This window comes from Trichosurus vulpecula, chromosome 4 (assembly GCF_011100635.1).
Source record: "Trichosurus vulpecula isolate mTriVul1 chromosome 4, mTriVul1.pri, whole genome shotgun sequence".
NCBI classification, from domain to species: domain Eukaryota; kingdom Metazoa; phylum Chordata; class Mammalia; order Diprotodontia; family Phalangeridae; genus Trichosurus; species Trichosurus vulpecula.
This window is the reverse complement of record NC_050576.1, coordinates 4,146,419-4,169,642: the sequence shown is the minus strand read 5'-3', so window position 1 is coordinate 4,169,642 and position 23,224 is coordinate 4,146,419. Positions and strand designations below refer to the sequence as shown.

Genomic DNA, 23,224 nt, shown 5'->3' with positions numbered 1-23,224 from the left:
TGCTACAATTTTGTTAGCTATATATAGTTACAGACATGGAAGACCTGTCCACAAAAAGAATTGTGTATACATAAACCGGGAGGGAGATAGAGATTTGAAGTCGATAGAACTTGTATCTGCCTCAAATTTGAATGGATTTTTGTGATTTAAAAAAAAATCAGTTAGGAACTCTCAGTATGGAAAGTCGCTCCTCTGATACAGATTGGCGGTCCCTTTATGACTTAGTGACCAAGAGGTTCAGTGACCTCTCCAGAGTCACACAGAAAGTATGTCTTAGCTGGAAGTAATCACCTCAGAGATGATCTACTTCAGCCTCTTAATTCCATAGACGAGAAAAATGAATACCAGAGGCCATGGACGCGTGGCTGGTATATGCTGGAGATGTGACTTAGATGCAGATCTTCTGACTCCAAAGCTGTCCCAATATCCACGGCAACAGTTGTGGCAAATTCAGGTACAAACTGAACATTGCAGTCAACATCTTGACTTAGAAATCCACATGTTAATATTACATCTGTTTGATTTTTATTTGTTTTGCTAAATGCTTCCCAGTTATATTTTAATCTGTTCAGGATGGAGTGTGCGTGATACCTGTGTTCTGTGGAATTGTGGACTGCTTGCAGCTGAACAGATTATCTATGCTATTCCATGTTCCAAGATGTTCTCCACTATCCCGAATTAAGTCCCTATTCTGGCTGATTGCATCACTAGCCTTCCAGGTAGAGATGTTCAAAAAATCTGGGATTTTGAGTTAAGAAGATCAGGGTTTGAATTCTGCCTCAAAACTTAGGAGTGACGTGACCATGGAAAACCTAGTTAAGCTCTCTGAACCTCAGTTTCCTCACCTGTAAAACAGAGAGCGTAAGAGCATCCACCTCACAGGGTTGATATGGAGGTGAAGAAAGCTCACCTATGTAAATCACTTTGCAAACCTTAAAATGCTGTGCAAATGTGAGCTCTGAGCATGGGTCCTGATTAACAGTAGGGAGCAAGTCGTGTGCCTTCCCAAGTTTGGAGATCATCTCCCTTACTGCATCATCTCCCAAGTTTTCTCCTACATTGCTCCCCAGTTTAAGTAGAGATCATTTCGGGGTGTGCTTGAGGCAGCTCTAACAGACTTCAACCTTTTGCTAAATTTTCGGTGGGGCATTTACCCCTCAGAAATAGGCCAGGCTTCCTTGATCGTTCCATTGGTCCTCTAGACTTGTCCGTGTGAATACCGGGGATTCAGGTTAAAAGCATTTGTGCATGTATCCCGGAGGCGCTGGTGGTTAAACACTTAGCAGAACAGCCCTGTCTTGTTCTATAGACACTGGGAGCTCAGAGAGAGGACAGCGAATAATAGTGAAAAGAGGCTCAGAGAATAAAATTATCAGCAGGCCCAAGGTCTGGTGAACACAGGCTGGCAATGAATAGCAATGGAAACAGTATTAATGGCAGCAACTCTCGCTGGCATCGGATGGGGCTTGCAAAGTACTTTGCATCATGTGCTTCCTGTGGCCTGAGACTAGGAGAAGGCAGATAGCGGCTCCTTTCTGAGGCGATGCCTCAGTCTCCCCGGAAAGACCATCTTTCCTCATTGGTGCTTCCTCTTCTTCCTTTGCTGCTCATGCACACAGTGCATCCTCTCACCAGCAGCCCCCAAGAGCTCATTCTTCTCAAACATTTTGCTTTGTCTCTCTGTTTTCCTCCTCCATCTCTTGCCTCTTGCTTAAAGCCCTTACAAAGGAGTAACAAAACCTTAGGTGTTCTGTATGAACTTTGTGTTTGTAAGGGCTCCCAGCCAGCTAGCCTTTAATCTTTTGCCCTTCTCTTTGAGCTTCTAGCGCAGTTCTACTCTGATGGAACATTTTCTGAGGGAGCTGCAAGAATGAATTAATTTTAGCCTATGCTAATAAGAGAAGGATCACATAAAAGCACCTCGTTTCTGAAGGGAGGCTGGAAGAGCTATTTTTTAAATAGGTCTTCATACATAAATGCCTAATTACAGCTATGTCAGGTGAAAAAAGTCATTACATCAAACAGTCAGCCAGCACTAAGAGAAAAGATTCTGGAACAACACAATCGAGGATTCACTCCTGAAATGGTGACATTTGGAATGAATGTCAAGAAGTGGGTACATTTAAGGAAAAAATAGATAATACTGTAAGAAAGAGTTCTGAGTAAAAAAAATCAGAAACTTTAAAGCTTGTAACCAATTGGTATTATTATTGTCTAAAGCATATTTAGGAGCAAGACATAATTTTGAGGCGAATAGGTAAACCTTCATTGGGCCATTTCTAAAACTGATGGGGATTTATCAGCAGGGACTTAGAAACAAGAATATAGGGATGTACTGAATTGAAGGACTCACTGTAACTACAAAGAACTCTTTATGTCAGATCAGAACAGATTGGGCCGTTGAAGTGTTCATTAAAAAAGAAATAAAACCTAGTTTAAACTAATCTCCCTGCCTCCAATCTCTCCCCCTCTCCAATCTTCCCCAAAGGTCATGTCTGACCATGTCGGCCCCTAATTCTATGGCTCCCCATTGGTTCTACCATTTAAAGGTTCCAAGCATGTCTCCCTCCTCTCCAGATTCGTCACACAACAGCCCCCTTGATGCGTGATATGATCCAGCCACATGGGCCCATTTGCCTTTCCTCACATAAGACAGCCAATTTACCATCTCGATGACTTTGCACTGGCTGTCTCCCATGACTGGAGCATGTTAGTTCCACACCTGTTTCTTGGAAAGTCAGTTCTCCAAGCCAGTACAAGCACCTATTGCACAAGTCTTTTCTTGGTCCCCATTCCAGTCCCAGTTGTAGACCTTTCCCTTCCAAGTTCACCTGGAATCTCATTTATATGTCAATCAACAAGAATTTATTAAACACCTTCTATGGGTCAGGCACTGTGTTATGTGCTGATGACACAAAGAAAGGCCAAAGACAGCTCTCACTCTCAAGGAACTCATGTTCTAATGGGGGAGAAAGTACATCTGTTGAACGAAGTTGGTCAGACCTTCATTTAAGACCAAATTGACAGATGAGTGGAGGGTGGACTGGGGTGGGGAGAGATTGGATGCAAGGAGACCAACCAAAAGGCTGTTATGAGCATGAGGAGATGAGGGCATTTCCAGTGGTGGCATGTCATAGGAGGGAAGAGGGCACAAAGGAGAAAAGCTATGAAGTTATAAACAAAATAAATCGACAATCAGCGGATGTGGGGTCGAGTGAGAGAGTGAGGAGGTGATGATGACATCTAGCTTTCAAACCTACATGACTAGAAAGTTGGTGATACTCTCTATAACAAGAGGATAGTTGGGAAGAGGGGAAGGGCAGAAAGGGAGGGGGATGAGCCCAATGTTGGATATGTTGAGTTCAAGATGTCTACAAGGCATCCGGTTTGGATGCAGCTTGTGCTGCAAGACTAGAGATTGGGAGAGAGGTTAGGGCTAGACTAATAAGTCTGAGAACTGTCTGTATAGAGATAATGATTGACTCTATGGAGCTGAGGAGTTCACCTAGGGAAATAGTATAGAGGAAGAACAGAAGGAGAAAATAGGGTCCAAGAAAACCGGATAGTACCAGTTGTTTTTATTATTGTTTTAAAGATCGTGCGAGAGAATTTATGTAAAGTGCTTCACAAATCTTGAATTACCATATAAAAGTCAGATATAGTTATCCACATATGACCAAATGGAAGCTGAGATTTTCCATGTGCTTCATTACTAGGTCAGGCTTGTCCCTGGGAGAAGGAATGGACCAATTGTGCAATGCTGAATCCTTATAGAGCTTATATGCTAAATCTTTATTGAGAAAAAGTCACAATAAAACATCTCCCCTTTTAATTCCAATTCTAGGTAACAATAACTATTTTCTTGTAAGATGCTAAAATACTTGATGAACATTCTAAGCTCACAAAACCTCTTCAATAGATGTTATTCCTATTCAGGGGATGTTTAGTTGTTCTAGATAATTCTAACATACCTTTATGGGGTGAAAAGGAAGCCAGAAATATTGTCCAATCTATCACTTTGCAGATGAGAAAACTGACCTCTGGGGAGATTAGGAAATGCCTTTTCTAAGTCCCCAATTCCTATTCTTGGCAGAACCAGGACTAGAACCCTTGTCTCTGGGCTCTTCTTTGAATTTTCTTTCCCCTATACCCCACTAGATTTAAGCCTGGCATTTTTAGAACAAAACCAAGTGGACTCTGCACTCCAATGATAGCCCAATGTGGTTTCGTTAAAGGTCCTATTTTGACAATTGTTCAGAAGGGCAACATTCCATAATTAATAGATGTTCAGCTGAAAGGCTGACCTTCTGAATGACTGGGCAAGTGCAAACTTAGAAAAAAAGATCCACTTTGGACTATTTATTGAAGCCTAAGAGCAGTTATCTTTTGGAATGAAGTACATCTTGGAACGGTGCCTTGGAAATTGGCTCTCTATGTGAGCATTTCGCAAAGTCCTTTTAAAATAAAAATTCATGCTAAGTCTTTCAGTTGAGTGTTATGCTAAATTTAAACTATGAAACTTTCTAAAAGGGCTCTCATCTACCTTGATCTTTGTCACATCCTGTAAAGGGTCTCAAAGTTCAAACTTTTGGGAATCAGTTATTATCAGGTTTTTCCTCATGAATGATTCTTAAATTTTCCTTCCTGAATTAATCTGAAAGAGCCTCTATAAGTAGATTTCTTCCTGTCCTTTGGCATTCCATGTTTGGGCCAATTAGTTCAATTGGTTAAAACAGGCTTTAGTGAAGATCAGGTCATTTAAGGTCATGTCAGTCATCCATAGAGTTCTCAAGAATACTGCTAATTCTTCACTTCAAATCAGTACCATTATGCATCAGAGTAAATACATCAAAATCTGCCGAATTACTACAAATGTACCCCAACCTGTTAGGTAAAAAAGAAAAAAAGAATACACAAGGAACAAGGCCACTGATTGTGGACCAGCAATATTATTTTTATATACAGAGCACAGGATCCTCTTTCATCAAGATTTTCAGATTCAATAGAAAAAAGAGCCCTACTCATCCCCCTGCACTCTCCAGAAAACCCAGTTGCTATTACAGGCATTTCCCAGTCCACAGAGGACAATTACCCTTCTAGTTCTCTTTTCAAGCAACAGATAGGATAATTTCTCCAAGTTTCAGGAATGAAAACCATCAGATTCAACCAGAAGAGATAGGAATTATATGTGGAACATTCAAATAGGAGTGAGAAAGCGTGGATCCTAACTCATTCCTATGATGTTTTTCTTTTATTTTCACTTTACTTTACTATGTGATATCAGGCAGAACACTTTAACCTATTTGATCCTCAGATACATTTTTGGTTTTGTTTTGTCTTGGTTTTTTTTTCTCTGTAAAATAAGGACTAAGCCACCCCTAACATGCCTTTTAGCTTTGAGATACCACAAGAGGAGAAAATGTGAGCAGTGGATTTTTTATATGGGGAGGTATTATGATTGGCTTCATGGAAGCATGAATGAATAGATGGCTGGATAAGGGAATGCATGAATAAATGGATGAATAAATGAATAGATGGGTGGATAGATGGCTTAATGGATGGAAAAGTATCTGTCAAGCATTTCCTATTGCAAAGCACTATTGATATAAAGACAAAGTCAAGACAATCCCTACCCTCAAGACTTCACATTCCAATGGGGGACACATATATTTTTAGCTGCAAATCAGAGGAAAAAGCAGATTGGTCCTTAGGATGCAGCAAAAAAAACATTAGGTAGTTCTAGATTTCCTTTGATAAAAGCAGTTGTGTATAAAATGCTGAACCATTTGAAAAGTCCAAGGACTTTGGTGATGATTTCTGTTTGCTTAGTGCTTCCATAGGCCATTCGTAGGCTTCTAAGGAGGTGGGACTATCACATTTGGAGAGCATTTGCCAGGTCAAGTCAAGGATTGTTCCTCCAGTCCATGGTTTAAGGAGTAAACTGAGAGCAGAATTGGTGGTAGGGGTTGAGAGGATGGATATTGCTGGGACTACTGAACTGACCGCCCCTAGTGTTTTAGCCTTTGGTGCTGACAGTGTCAGGGATGGAGAGCCCTTCTCTTATTAGAGCGGCTCTTCTCAGGATGTATATCTTATATGTGCTATCCACAAAAAACAACTGACTGTGTCTGGAGGAAATCTGTGAAGAGGAAAAATCTGTCATCACTGTCTCGACTAGCTGCCCTGCAGAAGCATGGCACCTGGCACAGAGTAAATGCCTAATAATTACTTTCCCATGGATTGATTCATTCACTCTGAGATGGAAAGTTGGTAGGAGGGACTATTGATTCTGAGCTACTTTCCATGAAAGGCAATGGATTCACACCTCTGGATACATTTATTTTTCAAGAACATGGAAAGTGTAAGCTGAAGCAGAAAGGGTTCATGTCATCTGCAGAACTGATGTGTTCTCTCGGATCCCCTTCTTTTCTAGGCTGCTGACATCCTGCTACGGCATGGCGCCTCTGTAAATGTCCAAGATGCGGTCTTTTTCACCCCTCTACACGTTGCAGTGTACTACGGTCATCAGCAGGTAAGCTGATCATCGTGGAATGTTCCAGATTTCTATTACATTGGTTTCTCTTGAAGAAGATAGGGTTAAGACCTCTGAAGCATAAGATTTGGACATGTGCCTAGTACTGTGGCTGGTTAGCATCACTATTCTGCCCTCTCCCCTTCCCAGTAACTCAAGCTACTATGAAGCTACTGCCAGTCTTTCCCTAGCCTTGCATAGGTCATTCAGTCAGTCAATAAGCATTTATTAAGCACTTACCGTATCCTAGTCACTGTGCTAAGTTCTAGGGATACAAAGACAGGCAAAAAATGTTCCCTGCTCTCAAGGAGCTCCTAGTCTAATAAGAGAGACAATACACAAACAACTATGTGCAAAGGGGATAAAATTGGAGGTAATAAACAAAGGAAAAGACGATATTAGCATTAAGGTATACACAGAAATACACACACACACACACACACACACACACAGAGTCACACAGTACCATTACCACCACAGCTTGACTCTCCTTATTATTGCAAAAGATTCAGACGCCCCTGTGTAGCAGCAAGCACTTAGCATACCCAGGATGGCCTCCTAGCACAGGTTTTTAGATCTGCTTTTAAAGGAAAACAACTTTAAAGGGGTCAACAATCTTCTTTAATTACATTCACTAGTTCAGGGGAAAGGTGTATCTATAAGGCATGTGTCACAATATTGATAGTGACCATGAATATGCCTGCATAGTTCTGTATTGCAGAATATAAGAGACTCTCCATACAGAAGGCAAAAGAAGTAAAATGTTTATTCAGACACCAAAAGATCAAATCCCAAAACCAATAACTCCAATTCCACAGAGCAGCAATTGTATCCCAAAACCAGTAAGTCCACTTCATTATAACAGCAAGGAAATTAAAAGACAATATAGTGGCAGGGAGCCAAGCCATCCCCTAACCTTCCCCTCTGCTGGTGTTTTCCCATAAACACTCACTCACAAATCCTAGGTGTCTGCTTGCCTGTGTCCTCTTTTCTCAAAGTCCTAAGAACTTGCAGTGCTGAGAGCTTAGGGTTACCCTCCGACTATATATACCCTTTTTAGGACCCAAGGCTTTCACACCTCTCGAGATCTAATTAGCAAAAAGATGTGAGCCTTCCAGCTAAGCTTCCCCTAATCAAGCTTCCCTTAACTAGCTCCACCTGAGGCCTATTAAGGGGATTAATGGGCAGGGAAACTATTTGATCACGTTAACACCACAAAAGGTCAGCATCCTGAATGTCAGAGAAAACACAAGCAGAGAAAAATACAAACAGAGAAATTATTACAAAGATCAACAGACAGGGATCTGGCTGCCTGAATCAAAGTGATATCGCTCTACACTTTACATACACCACTGGTTCAAGAGACCCTTTACATCTGAGCAGTTGGCGGTGGGGGGAAGAGCTCTGAACATACAGCTCCTCGTAGTCTAGACCAGGAAATCAAAAAGTCCTTCTCATAAGCGAGCCCCCAGAGCAAAATACCAACTCAGAAAATATATACACTTCTCAGAGCCAGAAGGCATCACAACCCTCATGACTCAGTGCCTAATAAACTTAGTACGAAAAGGTGTGAAAGACTTCCTACAAGCAAGCTTCCCTTAATGGGCTCCATGTTTCCCGTTAACATTACACCCTAAAAATTAGAAAAGACAGACTCACAACATAGTACTTGAACTACAGGGTGGAAAGGGCTAGTTGTCAGATTGAGAGGGACCTAGACATTCCAGGAAATGTATCTCCATTGAGTGGAGCTATTGGGGCATCACACCGTGCAGAAGCACTGAGGAACCTCTCCTAGAAGCCATGGGAAGGAGCACAGTGCCAAGAACAATCGCTAAGGCCTTGAGGCCCTTTCTGAACATTGATCAACTTCAAAGGGCTTCCTGGGAAGTAGGGCTCTGATTTCAGCTTCTTGCGTCCAATGTTCATTCATATTGCTTGCCTTTTGCATTCCATGAACTCAGGTAGCTTTCAGAACCTGAATAGCATTTGACAGACCTGAAAATTCAGTAGGAGAGACAGTGCTGCCTCCTGTCTGCCCACAGGCCAGATTGCTGGTTCTGGGAAGCCTCCCAAAATGCACCGAGTCTATGCCATTCTCATCTCACTTCATACAAATCAAGCAAAAGTGGTGAATTAACTTTGTTTTCCTGCGGTCAGTTTGAACTTAGAGTGAGTACGGGCCTGCACAAACATTATAGTTCATCGAACATTTCTTCATTTTTGTCACTTAGGAGAATATGTATAATGCAACACCTGAGAAATGCCTCTATTCAGCTGTCATAGACAATCATCCAGATAATTCTAGCAAGGAAACCTCACCAATTTTTCCTAAATTACATTTCAGTTGTTAGTGCTTAGTTACTCATATGAATTCCTCGGCTCTGATTTTCATTTTGCACGGGCAGACACAGTCATCAGGAAGATTGGACCCACAGCCTGCCATCTTCAGTGTGAAACTGAATACCCCATCCACCCACCCACCTACCCATTATACTTCCTGATTCACTTTGATGTTCTGCGATGAAAGCCGGAGTAGTCATAGCTTTCTCCTTGGAATGTACCTTAAACTATAAGTAAGAAAACAAGGAAATACAACCCAGGTTAAACCGCAAAGGTCAATCTACTGGATAACAAAAGCAAAATATGCTTTGGCAACCCCATTTCAGCCTTCTCCATTTATGTCTTTTGACTTACTCAAGGGTAATCTGTTGTCTTTGGAAATATACTTCACTATCCTTTAAGAGAGTCTCGGAGTAAAGAGCGAGCCTCTATCTGGGTGCTTGGCTGTTCCTTGATGTTTTTGCCCCCAGAAATAGGCATATGCTTGGACACTTTCAGAGCTATGAAGCATGACCTCCAGCCAGAGTTGATTTCTCATTTCATTGATGTGTTACTTAGAGATCACTGGAGTGCACTGAAGAGTCAGGCATTGAAAATGCATTGGAGAGGGGTGGAGCCAAGATGATGGAAAGAAGCCAGGCAGTTGCCTAAGTTCTCAGCACTTTCCTTCAGAAACAATGTTAAATCAAGCCTCTAAAAGATTTCTGGAGTGACAGACTCCACAAAAAAGACAGACAGAAACAATTTTCCAGCCCAAGATCACTAAGAAGGATTTTAGGAAGGATCTGTCTCATGTACATAAAAGGGGAGGGCAGCGCAGTGCAGGTGGTGTCCCAGCAAGCCAGTGGGAGACTCTAAGCCACAGTCAGATCAGCAACCAAGGCCCTGTGGTTCTGGCTCTGGCTCAGACCAGTAGCACAGCAGCAGGCAAATTGTGAGCCTCAGAACCCAGGGCACAAGAGGCAAGCCAGGCCAGGCCCCCCTAGTGCTCTAGACAAGCCACCAGCCCCAGAGGCCTCAGCTCAGAAAGCCAGTGACCTGATCCCTAGCCCCCAGTGCAAGAAGCTTGGGACAGTGCCTCCTGTACCCCAGGAGCAAAGATCAACTTTTAAAAATGAACAAAAATGAAAAAAAGAGCCCTGATCATAGAAAGCTTCTGCAGTGACAGGGAAGATTGGAACCGTAACTCAGAAGAGGACAACAGTGTCAAAATGCCTATATGAGAAGCCGCAGAGGGGAATAATTGACAAAAATTGACTGAATAAAAAAGCTTCTTTAAAAGTAGAATTGGCCAAATGGAAAAAAAAAGAGATACAAAAGCTAACTGAAGACAGTAATTCCTTAAAAATTAGAACTGGGCAAGTGGAAGCTAATGAGTCTATGAGGCATCAAAAATCGGTCAAACAAAATCAAAAGAATTAAAATATAGAAGAAAATGTAAAATATCTAATTGGAAAAAACAGCTTACCTGGAAAGTAGACAGAGAAGAGATAATGATAATGATAAAAAAAAAAAGAGCCCAGAGAGCATATTTCAAGAAATTATTAAGGAAAACTGCCCTGGTATCCTTAAGCCAAATGGTAAAATAGTCATTGAAAGAATACATCAATCACCTCCTGAAAGAAATCCCCAAATGAAAACTCTGAGGAATAGTGTGGCCAAATTCCAGAACTATCAGGTCAAGGAGAAAATACTACAAGTACCCAGAAAGAAGCAATTCAGATATCAAGGAGCCACAATCAGGACAACACAGGATTTAACAGTTTCTAAATTAAAAGATCAGAAGGATTAGAATATGATGAAGGCAAAAGAGCCAACTACCCAACAAAACTGAACATAATCTTTCAGCAGAAAGGATGGACATTCAGTGAAATAGGGAAACCTTCCTGATGAAAAGACCAGTGTTGAACAGAAAATTTGATCTTCAAATACAAGATTCAAAAGAAGCATAAAAAAAATAAATAGAAAAGAAAAAAACACATATTATTCAATAAAGTTAAACTGTTTATATCCCTTCATGGGGAGATGAAACTTGTAACTGTATCCCTATCATTTCAGTTAGAAGTATACTTAGGCAGAGGGTCTGGATACAAGTTGACTTTGATGTGATGGTCAAAAAAAATTAATTAAGGGGTGAAAAAATTACTGGGAGAAGAAAAAAGGGGAAGGCAGAATGGGGTAAATCATATCACATGAAGAGGCATGAAAGACCTGTTACAGTGGAGGGAAAGAAGGGAGGGAGTGAACATTGTTTGAAACTTACTCTCATTGGATTTGGCTCCAAGAGAGAATGACACACATTCAGCTGGGTAGAGAAATCTATCTTACCTTATAGGGAAGTAGGAGGGGAAAAGGGGAAAGAAAAGAAAGGGGGTGGCTGAGAGAAGGTAGGGCAGATTGGGGGAAGCAGTGGTCAGAAGCAAAACGTTAGTGAGAAGGAACAGAGTGAAAGAAAGAAAAGCATGAAAAGGTGTGGGGATAGGATGGAGGGGAAAACACAGTTAGCAATAATAACTGTGAAAGCGAAAGGGATGAACTCTCCTACAAAATGAAAGCAAAAAACAGAGTGGATTAAAAACCAGAATCTTACGATTTCATTTACAAGAAACACATTTGAAGTAGAGAGATGCAAACAGAGCAAAGGTAAAAGGCTAGAGTAGAATATATTATGCTCCAGCTGAAGTAAATTAATGTTGCAACAATTCGGCTAGCAGCTGCTGTGGGGGTGAAAGACCAACAGAAGCCCAACAACAAGAATGCTGCCAGCACAAATTCTTTAGATCTACTTTACTAATGAAAGCAACATTAAGGGGTTAACAATCTTATTTCATCCAACATACAAATATCACTCACTTAGTTCAGGGGAAAAAGCCAGCACCCTGAATTTCAAAGCAAATACAAACAAATTACAAAGATACATTATAAACAGACCAAATGAAATTCATAGTTACCAAGAAGGCATCAACATCTGAGTTCACAAGCTGGAGGGCTCTTAACTACAGCTGCCCAGGGTCTCCACATCAATACTCCTCCAAGAGTGAAAGCCCCAAGCAAATAGCTCTATTCTCTCTTTTTATACAGTCTTTGGAGATCATCAAATGTCATCTGAGAGGTCAGAACTTAGGGTGGCTCTGGTTTTAGGAACTCCCCTTAGGGCCCTGAGGGCTTTATGCCCACATCAGCTTAGCACCTAGTAGATAGGCATTTGGGCCTGGGCTTTGCACCTAATAAGGCTCAATCAAATTAATTTAGCATTCTAAAACAGTAAAAAAAAAAATCCCAATTTAATTGCCAATACAACAACAAAAAAAAGCAGGAGTAGCAATCCTGATCTCAGACAAAGCAAAAGCAAAAATAGATTTAATTAAAAGAGACAAGGAAGGAAACTACATCTTGCTAAAAGACACAACAGACAATGAAGTAATATCAATACTAAACATATATATACCAAATGGTATAGCATACAAATTCTTAAAGGAGAAGTTAAGTGAGTTCCAGGAAGAAATAGACAGCAAAACTATATTAGTGGGAGACTCAACCTCCTTCTCTCAGAACTAGATAAATCTAACCACAAAATATATAAGAAAAAAGGTAAGGAGGTGAATAGAATTTTAGAAAAGTTAGATATCATTGACTGAATGGAAAAATCTGAATGGGGGTAGAAAGCAATATAGCTTTTTCTCAGCAGTACATGGCATCTACACAAAAATTGACTATGCATAAAAACATCACAATCAAATATAGAAAGGCAGAAATATTAAGTGCATCCTTTTCACATCATGATGCAATAAACATTACATGAAATAAAGGGCCATGGAAAGACAGATTAAAAATTTATTGCAAACTGAATAATCTAATCCTAAAGAATAAATAAATCATAGAAACAATCAAAAATATCATCAAAGAAAATGACAATAATGAGACAACATACCAAAATTTATGTGATGTAGCCAAAGCAGTACTTATGGGAAATTTTATATCTCTAAATACTTATATGAATAAAATAAAGAGCAGATCAATGAATTGGGCATGAAATTTTAAAAGTTAGTAAAAGAACAAATTAAAAATCCCCAATAAAGCACCGAATTAGAAATTCTGAAAACCAAAGGAGAAATTAATAAAATTGAAAGTATGAAAAAATGGAACTAATAAATAAAACTGAAAGCTGATTTTATTTAAAAAAAACAATAAAATAGATCAACCATTTCTTAATTTGATTTAAAAAAAGAAAACCAAACTGCCAATATCAAAAATGAAAAGGGTGAATTCACCACCAATGAAAAGGAAACTAAATCAATAATTAGGAGGCAATAAATCTGGCAATCTAAATGAAATAGATGAATATTTACAAAAATATAAATTGCCCAGATTAACAGAAGAGTAAATAAACACTTACATAACCCCATTTTAGAAAAAAAAAAATCAACAAGCCAATAATGAACTTCCTAAGAAAAAATATCCAGGGCCAGATGGATTTGCAAGTGAATTCTACCAAACATTTAAAGAACAATTATTTATAATACTATATAAATTATTTGGAAAAATAGCTGAAGAAGGAGTTGTACCAAATTTCTTTTATGCAATGTATATGGTGCTGATACCTAAGTCAAGAAGAGCCAAAAACATAGAAAGAAATTTACAGACCAATTTCACTAGTGAACATTGATTCAAAAATTTTAGATAAAATAATAGCAAAGAGATTACAGAAATTTATCAGTAGAATAATACACTATGATGAGGTGATATTTATACCAGGAATGCAGAGCTTGTTCAATATTAGGAAAACTATTAGCATAATTTACCATATCAATAACAAAATCAACTGAAATCATATTATTATCTCAATAGAGGGGGGAAAAAGCTTTTGACAAAATACAGTACCCATTCCTTTTAAAAATACTAGAGAATATAGGAATAAATGGAACTTTTCTTAAAATGATAAGTAGTATCTATCTAAAATCATCATCAAGCAATATATGTAATGGAGATAAGCTAGAAGCCTTCCCAAAAAGATCAAGGATGAAACAAGGATACCCATTAACACTACTGTTAGTCAATATTGCTTTTTTTAAGAGAATCAACTAAAAAACAACTTGAAGTAATTAACAACATTACCAAAGTTGTAAGATATAAAATATACCTACATAAATCATCTGCATTTTTACATATTGCCAACAAAGTTAAACAAGAAGAGATAGAGAAATTCCATTTAAAATAACTGTAGATAATACAAAATATTTGGAAGCCTACTTGCCTAGACAAACCCAGGAAGTATAAGAACATAATTACAAAATAATTTTCACAAAAATAAAGTCAGATGTAAAACAATTGAAAAAAATATTAATAGCTCATGGGTAGGCAGAGCTAATATAATAAAAATGACAATTCTACCTAAATTAATTTACTTATTCACAACCATACTAATCAAACTACCCAAAAATTATTTTGTAGAGCTAGAAAAATAATAACCAAATTCATCTGGAAGAAGAAAAGGTAAAGAAATATGAAAGGAATTAATTTTAAAAAATGTAAAGGAAGGTTCCCTAGCCTTACCAGATCTAAAACTATATTATAAAGCAGCAATCATCAAAACTACTGGGTACTGTCTAAGAAATAGAGTGGTGGATCATTAGGAGAACAAGAAACAGTAATAAAAGATTATATAGTAATCTACTGTTTGGTAAACACAGTGACTCCAGCTTTTGGGAAAAGAACTCATGCTTTAACAAAAACTGCCAGGCAAACTGGAAAAGAGTATGGCAGAAACTAGGCATAGACCAACAACTTACACCTTATACCAAGATAAAGTCAAAATGGGTACACAAGGGGGGGGCAGAACTAATATCTTGACTGGAAAGCAGGGACTTGCATGAGCTTCCTCCAAGGTCCCTCCAAAAACCTATAAAAAATGACTCTGAACAAATTCTAGAACTGCAGAACCCTCAAAATAGCAGAGGGAAGCAGGGCTCCAGCCCAGGACACCTTGGATGGTTGCTGGGTAAGGTCTATCGTATGGAACTGGGAGCAGGGTGAAGCAGAGCTCAGTGTAAGCCGCACCTGGACCAACCAGACCGGGAGGTGGGTGGAACAGGCCCTAGCACCCTGAATCAGTGAGCTGTGGCAGTTACCAGACTTCTCAACCCACAAACACCAAAGACAACAGAGAAGCTTAATGGGAAAAGCTGCAGGGGACAGAGTGAAAGGAGTTCATGGTGGGCCACCATTCCAAGGGCAGCAGAGGTGGTGCAGCTACAGAACTAGAGATGAGTAGCTTCTGGCCCGAGGCCCACCTGGTGGGAGGAATTAAGTGGAACATCATGGTGGGAGGAATTAGGTGGGAGGAATTAAGTGGGAGTGCAGAGCCTGCTTAAGATCTGAGTCATGATCCGTGTTGGGGGTTCTTGGGGGAGGAGGAGTGCTGGTGTGGCAGAGCTGGTGTGAGAAATAGCTCTGAAATCAAGAGCACATCCCCTCAAGCTTAGAACAAAGTATTCTCTACTCTACAAGCAATCATACCCCACCGAAAAACTCAAGGGTCAAGTAGTTGGCCGAGAACAGGGCCAGGCAGTGAAAATGCTCTCAGATTCAGACTCAAACTTTGGAATCTTTCTTTGGTGACAAAGAAGATGAAAATATACAGCCAGAAGAAGTCAACAAAGTCAAAAGCCTACATCAAAAGCCTTCAAGAAAAAACATGAACTGGTCTCAGGCCATGGAAGAGCTGAAAAAGGATTTGGAAAAGCAAGTTAGAGAAGTAGAGGAAAAATTGGGAAAAGAAATGAGAATGATGCAAGAAAACCATGAAAAACAAGTCAATGACTTGTTAAAGGAGACCCAAAAATACTGAAGAAAACAACACCTTAAAAAATAGACTAACTCAAATGGCAAAAGAGCTCCAAAAAGTCAATGAGTAGAAGAATGCCTTGAAAGGCAGAATTAGCCAAATGGAAAAGGAGGTCCAAAAGACCACTGAAGAAAATACTACCTTAAAAATAGACTGGAGCAAGTGGAAGCTAGTGACTTGATGAGAAATCAAGATATTATAAAACAGAACCAAGGGAATGAAAAAGTGGAAGACAATGTGAAATATCTCATTGGAAAAACCACTGACCTAGAAAATAGATCCAGGAGAGATAATTTTAAAATTATCGGACTACCTGAAAGCCATGATCAAAAAAAGAGGCTAGATACCATCTTTCAAGAAATTATCAAGGAGAACTGCCCTGATATTCTAGAGCCAGAGGGTAAAATAGAAATTGAAAGAATTCACTGATCACATCCTGAAAAAGATCCCAAAAAGAAAACTCCTAGGAATATTGTCACCAAATTCCAGAGCTCCCAGATCAAGGAGAAAACATTGCAAGCATCCAGAAAGAAACAATTTGAGTATTGTGGAAATATAATCAGAATAATACAAGATCTAGCAGCTTCTACATTAAAGGATCAAAGGGCTTGGAATATGATATTCCAGAGGTCAGTGGAGCTAGGATTAAAACCTAGAATCACCTACCCAGCAAAACTGAGTATCATGCTCCAAGGCAAAATATGGATTTTCAATAAAAAAAGAAGACTTTCAAGCTTTCTCAGTGAAAACACCAGGGCTGAATAGAAAATTTGACTTTCAAACACAAGAATCAAGAGAAGCATGAGAAGGTAAACAAGAAAAAGAAATCACAAGGGACTTACTAAAGTTGAACTGTTTTGTTTACATTCCTACATGGAAAGACGATGTGTATGATTCGTGAGACCTCAGTATTAGGGTAGGAAATATACATACATAGGGAAGGGAAGGGAATATACATACATACATACATACATACATACATACATATATACATATATGTGTGTATATATACATATATGTATATATGTGTATATATATATATATATATATATATATATATATATATATATATATATATATATAAAGAGGGCACAGGGTGAATTGAATACAAAGGGATGATATCTAAAAAAATAAAATCAAATTAAGGGATGAGAGAGGAATATCTTGAGACAGGGAGAAAGGGAGAGATAAAATGGGTTAAATTGTCTCACATAAAAGTGGCAAGAAAAAGCAGTTTTGTAGGTAGGGAAGAGGGCACAGGTGAGGGGGAATGAGTGAATCTTTCTGTCATTGGATTTGACCTGAGGAGGGAATAACTCAATTGGGTATCTTACCCCACAGGAAAGGAGGAAGAAGATAAAAAAGGGAGGATGATAGAAGGGAGGGCAGATAGGGGGAGGAGGTAATCAAAAACAAACACTTTTGAAAAGGGACAGGGTCAAGGGAGAAAATTCAATAAAGGGGGATAGGTTAGGAAGGAGCAAAATTTAGTTAGTCTTTCACAACATGAGTGTTCTGGAAGGGTTTTACATAATGATACACATGTGGCCTATGTTGAATTGCTTGCTTTCTTAGGGAGAATGGGTGGGGAGGGAAGAGGGGAGAGAATTTGTAACTCAATATTTTAAAAATAGATGTTCAAAAAAAAAAGCTTTTGCATGCAACTAGGAAATAAGATACACATGCAATGGGGAATAGAAATTTATCTTGCCCTAGAAGAAAGTAAGGGAAAAGGGGATGGGAGGGGAGTGGGGTGGCAAAAGGGAGGGCTGACTGGGGAATGGGGCAACCAGAATATATGCCATCTTGGAATGGGTGTGAGGGTAGAAATGGGGAGAAAATTCGTAATTCAAACTCTTGTGAAAATCAATGCTGAAAACTAAATAAATTAATTAATTAAAAAAATAAAATGGGCACACAATTTAAATATAAAGGCGGATACAATAAGAAAACTAAGAGAGCAAGGAATAGTTCATTAGATTAGAATGAAAGCAGAAAGATAGGAAACAATTTTTATAGACAGTGTTTCTGATAAAGGCCTCATTTCTAAAATATATAGAGAACTGAGTCAAATTTGTGAGACTACAGGTCATTTCCATATTGATGAATGGTCAAAGGATATGAACAGGCAGTTTTCAGATGAAGAAATTAAAACTATCTATAGTCATATAAAAATGCTCTAAATCACTTTTGATTAGAGAAATGCAAATTAAAATAACTCTGAGGGACTACATCACATCTATCAGATTGGCTAACATGACAGAAAAGAAAAAATGATAAATGTTGGAAAAGATGTGGAAAAATTGGGACACTAACGCATTTTGGTGGAGTTTTGAACTGATACAACCAATCTGGAAAGCAATTTGCTTTCCCAGAGGGCAACCAAACTGTTCTATAACCCTTTGATCCAGCAATGCCTCTACTAGATCGCTATCCCAAAAAGATGATAAAGAGGGGGAAAGGATCTCCATGTACAAAAATATTTATAGCAGCTCTTTTTCTGTTGGCAAAGAACTGGAAATTAAGGGAATGCCCAAGAATTGAGGAATGGCTGAACAAGTTGTGTTATTACGAATGTAATGGATTACTAATATGCTATAAGAAATGATGAGCAGGAAGATTTCTGAAAAGCCTGGAAAGACTTACATGAACTGATGCTGAGTGAAGTGAGTGGAACCAGAACATACACAGTAACAGCAATATTGTGTGAGGATCAACTTTAATAGACTTAGCTCTTCTCAGCAATACAATGATCCAAGACAATTCCAAAACACTTACAGAAAATGCTATCTACATCCAGAGAAAGAACTTTGGAGTGTGAATGCAGATCCAAGTATACTATTTTTACTTTTTTGTGTGGCTTCTCCCTTTTGTTCTGTTTCTTCTTTCATAAATTGACTAATGTGGAAATATGTTTACATGATCCCATGTCTATAGCCTACATAAGATTGCTTGCTCTCTTGGGGAGGTGGTAAGGGAGAGACGGGCAAAAAAATTTGAAATTTAAAATCTTATAAAATGAATGTTGAAAACTATCTTTACAGGTAATTGGGAAAAAATAAAATGCTACTTACCAAAAAAAAAAAAAAAAGAAAAGAAAATGCATTGGAAAGTGCCAACTCCAAAAACTGAGATGATTGAAAAACTCTGCACTTCTCTGCTTCAGTAGCAGCAAGAATGTATGCCATGCATGCTATCTGAGGAGCTTTCCTCTTTGGAGATTAACCTCATCGTTCAGCAGGAACATAAAGGGAATCTTTACACATTGGGCGGGGAGATAAGGTTGTTTACTTGCTGTGAACATACCATCACAGTCTTGTGAAATTATGTTAAAATGGGCATGGGGCTTTTATGATAAGCACTTGGACTCTTCCCTGCCAGGGAAGGTACCACAAATGCAATTTATGGCTGCAATGGTCCTCTCCTGCACTATGCTGACAAGGAGAATGGTACATTAGCTAGAAAGAAATGTGCTTGACATGTCAGCCCTCTGGCCATTCATTCATTTATTTTTCTGGAGAAGAGTTGATGTTTCCTACTGTGGGCAATATTCCCCATAGTGTATAATCATGGGGCTCAACAGACAACAGATTTTACAGATACTTTATGCCTACCCTTTATAGATCTCATCACTGGGATTTATGAGGTGTGGGCTTTAGTTCCTATACTGTATAGGCTAGTGAATGCTATTGTCCCTAGAGGTAAAGATGACTACTCTGATTTCTCTTGAATTTAAGGGAATAGTTTACAATATTGTTTACAATAGTAAACAAACACTTAGGAAGGGAATGAAGTCTTTATAGTCACAGTTGGAGTTCGGGTTGTTTTTTTTTCTTTTTTTTGTTTTAAGTGAGATAACATAGCTCCTTTTCCCTTTTCTCTTCCCTTTGCAGTATTATAGCTGAGCAAGGAATTGGAGGATAAGGGTTCAAATCTCTTCTTGGATGCTCACTATCTATGTGATATTAGCCCCCTTAACTGCCTTGAGCCTCAATGTCATCATTGGTAAAGTAAGGAATTTGGATTAGATGACCTCTGAAGCCCATTCCCACCCTAGAGCTCTGATCCCATGAATTAATGGGTTTTGCCAGATTCTAGCTAAAGCATGTGCTTTTTGCCATGTTGGAAGCCAGACCAGGCAGCCAGGACTCCCTTCTATTCCAGTTGCCCCTTGCCTGATTGGTCAGAAAATGCATGTCTGTTGGAAGGGGAGATGTCTCTGGGAAGCCTATGAAGGTCCCATCAGGTGAGAGGGTCGAGATTTGCCGAGATTGTCATGGTAGACAATCCTCAGAGGAGCTCCAAGTAGAGGAGAGAAATGGTCAGCATTAAGACACCGCCAAGGCTCTACAAAAACTCAGGAAGTCATCCAAGCTCTTTTGGGGGAAGGGGATTGGATCTGAGAGGTGTATGCTATTCTACTGTACTAGGAACAGGCTCTCCTGCTTTTGCCTTTTTCTACATGCTCGAAGCCACTTGAATCTTGTTGGAACTGTTTCAACATCTGTAAAATGTGGGATAGCATGATCTCTGGGATTCCATCCAGACCTAGATTTGTGATGTATGTAAGTGCTGGGGCTCACTCTGTACAAGGAATAAGTAAAACCCCTTGGAATTACCACATGAGACTTTCATAGAGAACTCAGATTTCATGGAGGGATGGAGGAGTGGTCAACAATTTCAAGACCCAGAGAACAGTTGAGAGAAATAAGGCATGAGGACAGCCTCTTGGATTTGGCTGGAAAGAAATCAAAGCTGACTTTCAAGAAGCCCAATTCAACACAATGTCAGACCCATTGCAGGGCATGAGGAAGGATGCTGATTGTGAGAAAACAGAGAGGACCAGCCTGCCAAGGCCTGCAGTCAGAGTCTGTTGTACTTTCATAAACATTACCTTCCCTCGATTGACAAGACAGATATCTCTCCAAAGTAGATTGAGCAGATATTTGCCCCATTTTAATTAAGAAAAAATAATTATGACTCAGAGAGGATAAGGCACCTATTAGATATCTAGGTGTGACAAAGACTCTTCTCTGAGAATACTGACAGTGTTATGTTCCTTCATTCATTATATTTAAACAATCCTAATATCTAATTTAAATGAATGGTGTCTTTAGGTAACACGTCTCCTGCTGAAATTTGGCGCTGATGTGAATCTAAGTGGGGAAGTTGGAGATAGGCCCCTCCACTTAGCATCTGCCAAAGGATTCCTTAATATTGCAAAACTCTTGATGGAAGAAGGCAGCAAAGCAGATGGTAAGATATTATTTTTAGCCAACAGAAAATGAAAATGGTGGTTTATAAATTGTACTAGCATTTGGTTGTTAAAAAATGTCAGAATCTGGTTTTGCTATACCTATATTTTTAAAGTTTCTTTTTAAGTTTCTTTGACGGACCCTGAAATTGCATCTGTTTCTGGGGTTCCCTGTGAATAGTTTTCTCTACAAAAGCAATGGGCCCCCTTCTCTGAAGTTACCTTTGGTATGAGAGGTTAAATGACTTAACCAGGTCATACAGTCAGCACATGTCAGAGCCTGGATTGGTGACTGCCTCTAAGGCCAGCACTAGTCTAGCCACTATTTCCTGTTTCCTTTCATATGAGGACTTTACATTGGTAATTTCCTTAAACCCAGAGTTAAAGGAATGTTGTAGATCAGCTCAATCTTGAATTTATAGAATGCGTGATGCTTCTAAAACAGGGCTTCTTCACCTGGGGTCCATGAACATGAAGAGGAAAATATTTTGTGAATTTTCCTTCATTGTAATTGGTTTCCTTTGTCTGCCTGTACATTTTAATTTATTCGTGTAAACACATTCTGAGAAGAGGTCCCAAGGCTTTCCCAGGATGCCTGTGACACAAAAACCCAGCTTAGGAGTAGAGAAGGAGCCTTTCACTCTTGTTGGATGCTGTCTCCCCATCAGAGAATGGGCTCTCAGAAGGCAGGGACTGTTTTCACCTTCCCTTTTTTCTCCTGCACTCATCACTTAGTACCTTTCCTTAGTCAGAACTTCAGAAATGCTTTCTGACTTGACTTGCTCCCCTCCCCCCCAACCCCCAGCCCCTGCCCCTGGTCAGAGCCAGGGACAGAGCTGGTACTGAAGAAATGCTTGTGGATTGATTGACACATGTTGAGCTCCATTTTGAAAATGCATCAAACTCTTGCCTGCCTTTGTGAAGCCTTCCTCTTGATTTTACAAATGTGGAAACTAGAGGATGTTCCCAGAGATCACGTCATTTAGTTTGGGTTTGAGTCTTGATGTGAAAAAGTGTGACTGAGTGTGACAGCTGAAGAGATTGCCATGGGGCAAGTCTAGCTTTAGACAATTCTTGTTCTAAGAGCCATTTGTGACCATTGTTCAGAAGCAGAAGCAGAAAAAACACTGTCCCGCCCATGCCCCTGCCCACACCATCCCCTTTTGGACACAGGTTGTCCTAGTGTTGATCTTCTGCCTATGGAAGTCCCCTCAGGCATGTAGATGCCAACCTTCTTCTATTGACCCCCAAGAGACCTAATTAAAAACACAGCTGGAAAGGCTGCTGGCCTTTACTACACATTACAAAAATGGACAAGACTGTCAGACCTTGGCAACTGCCAGCTTCTTGCTTCAGAGTACAGATTGATTTCCAGTTAATCCAACTAATCAGTGGTTTCACCTTTTCATAGTGAAAGCCCAAAGCTCCCACCAGAGAAGAAAATAGGAAAGGAGGCCAAGGCTATCGTTATTCTAGCAAAAGAAATTGTGTGTGTGTGTGTGTGTGTGTGTGTTTAAAATTGTGATAACATGTGGCTTTCCAGGTTGTGACATGTTTGCTTTAAAAGTTCATATAGAATGCCATTCCTGTCTACAAGGGATTGTGCACCTTGGGGGTTTGGGGGAGAGTAGGTGCTGGTGTTGTTATTCAATCGATTCAGCTGTGTTTGACTCTTCCTGACCTGCAGACTGCACCATCCACGGTTTTTTTGTTTGTTTCTGTTTTAGCAAAGATAGTGGAGTGGTTTACTATTTCCTTCTCCAGTGGAGTAAGGCAAACAGGTGAAGTGACTTGCTCAGGGTCACACAGCTAGTGACCATCTGAGGCCAGATTTGAACCCAGGTCTTCCATGACTAGAGACCTAGTACCCCATCTGCTGTGCCCCCTAGAATGAGTAGAGCTTTGCTTCTATCCATGAATCAGTCAGTCAACAAACATGTATTATCCTTCTCTGACCTCCCTTCTCTCAGACACTTAGTCAATGAACACATCCATAAGGTGCTTACAGTGTGTCAGACACTGTACTCTACTCTAGAGATATAAAGTCATGAATGAAACACAGTCCCTGCCCTCAGAGAGTTTCCATTCTGATTGGGATCAGGAACTTCATCCACTTCACTTTTTATTACTAAAATAAACTTCGAGCCTTCTCTCCCGATCACTTCTGAGCTCCATGATGTCGAAACAAATGTCATTTAAGAAGGGCATGTCCTTAGGATCGAAAACTCCTTCTGCAAAAGGACTGAAAGAT

The 23,224-nt window shown here is 39.6% G+C and overlaps 1 protein-coding gene across 1 annotated transcript in view; it reads left to right on the top strand.

Moving 5' to 3' along the window:
- The window catches only part of LOC118847934 (serine/threonine-protein kinase TNNI3K), a 394,003-nt gene that overhangs the window by 95,877 nt on the left and 274,902 nt on the right, over positions 1 to 23,224 (top strand). The window contains exons 6-7 of the mRNA XM_036756639.1: positions 6,434 to 6,532; positions 20,837 to 20,975. Coding sequence (XP_036612534.1) covers positions 6,434 to 6,532; positions 20,837 to 20,975 — 238 coding nt within the window. The remainder of the gene's footprint in view (positions 1 to 6,433; positions 6,533 to 20,836; positions 20,976 to 23,224) is intronic.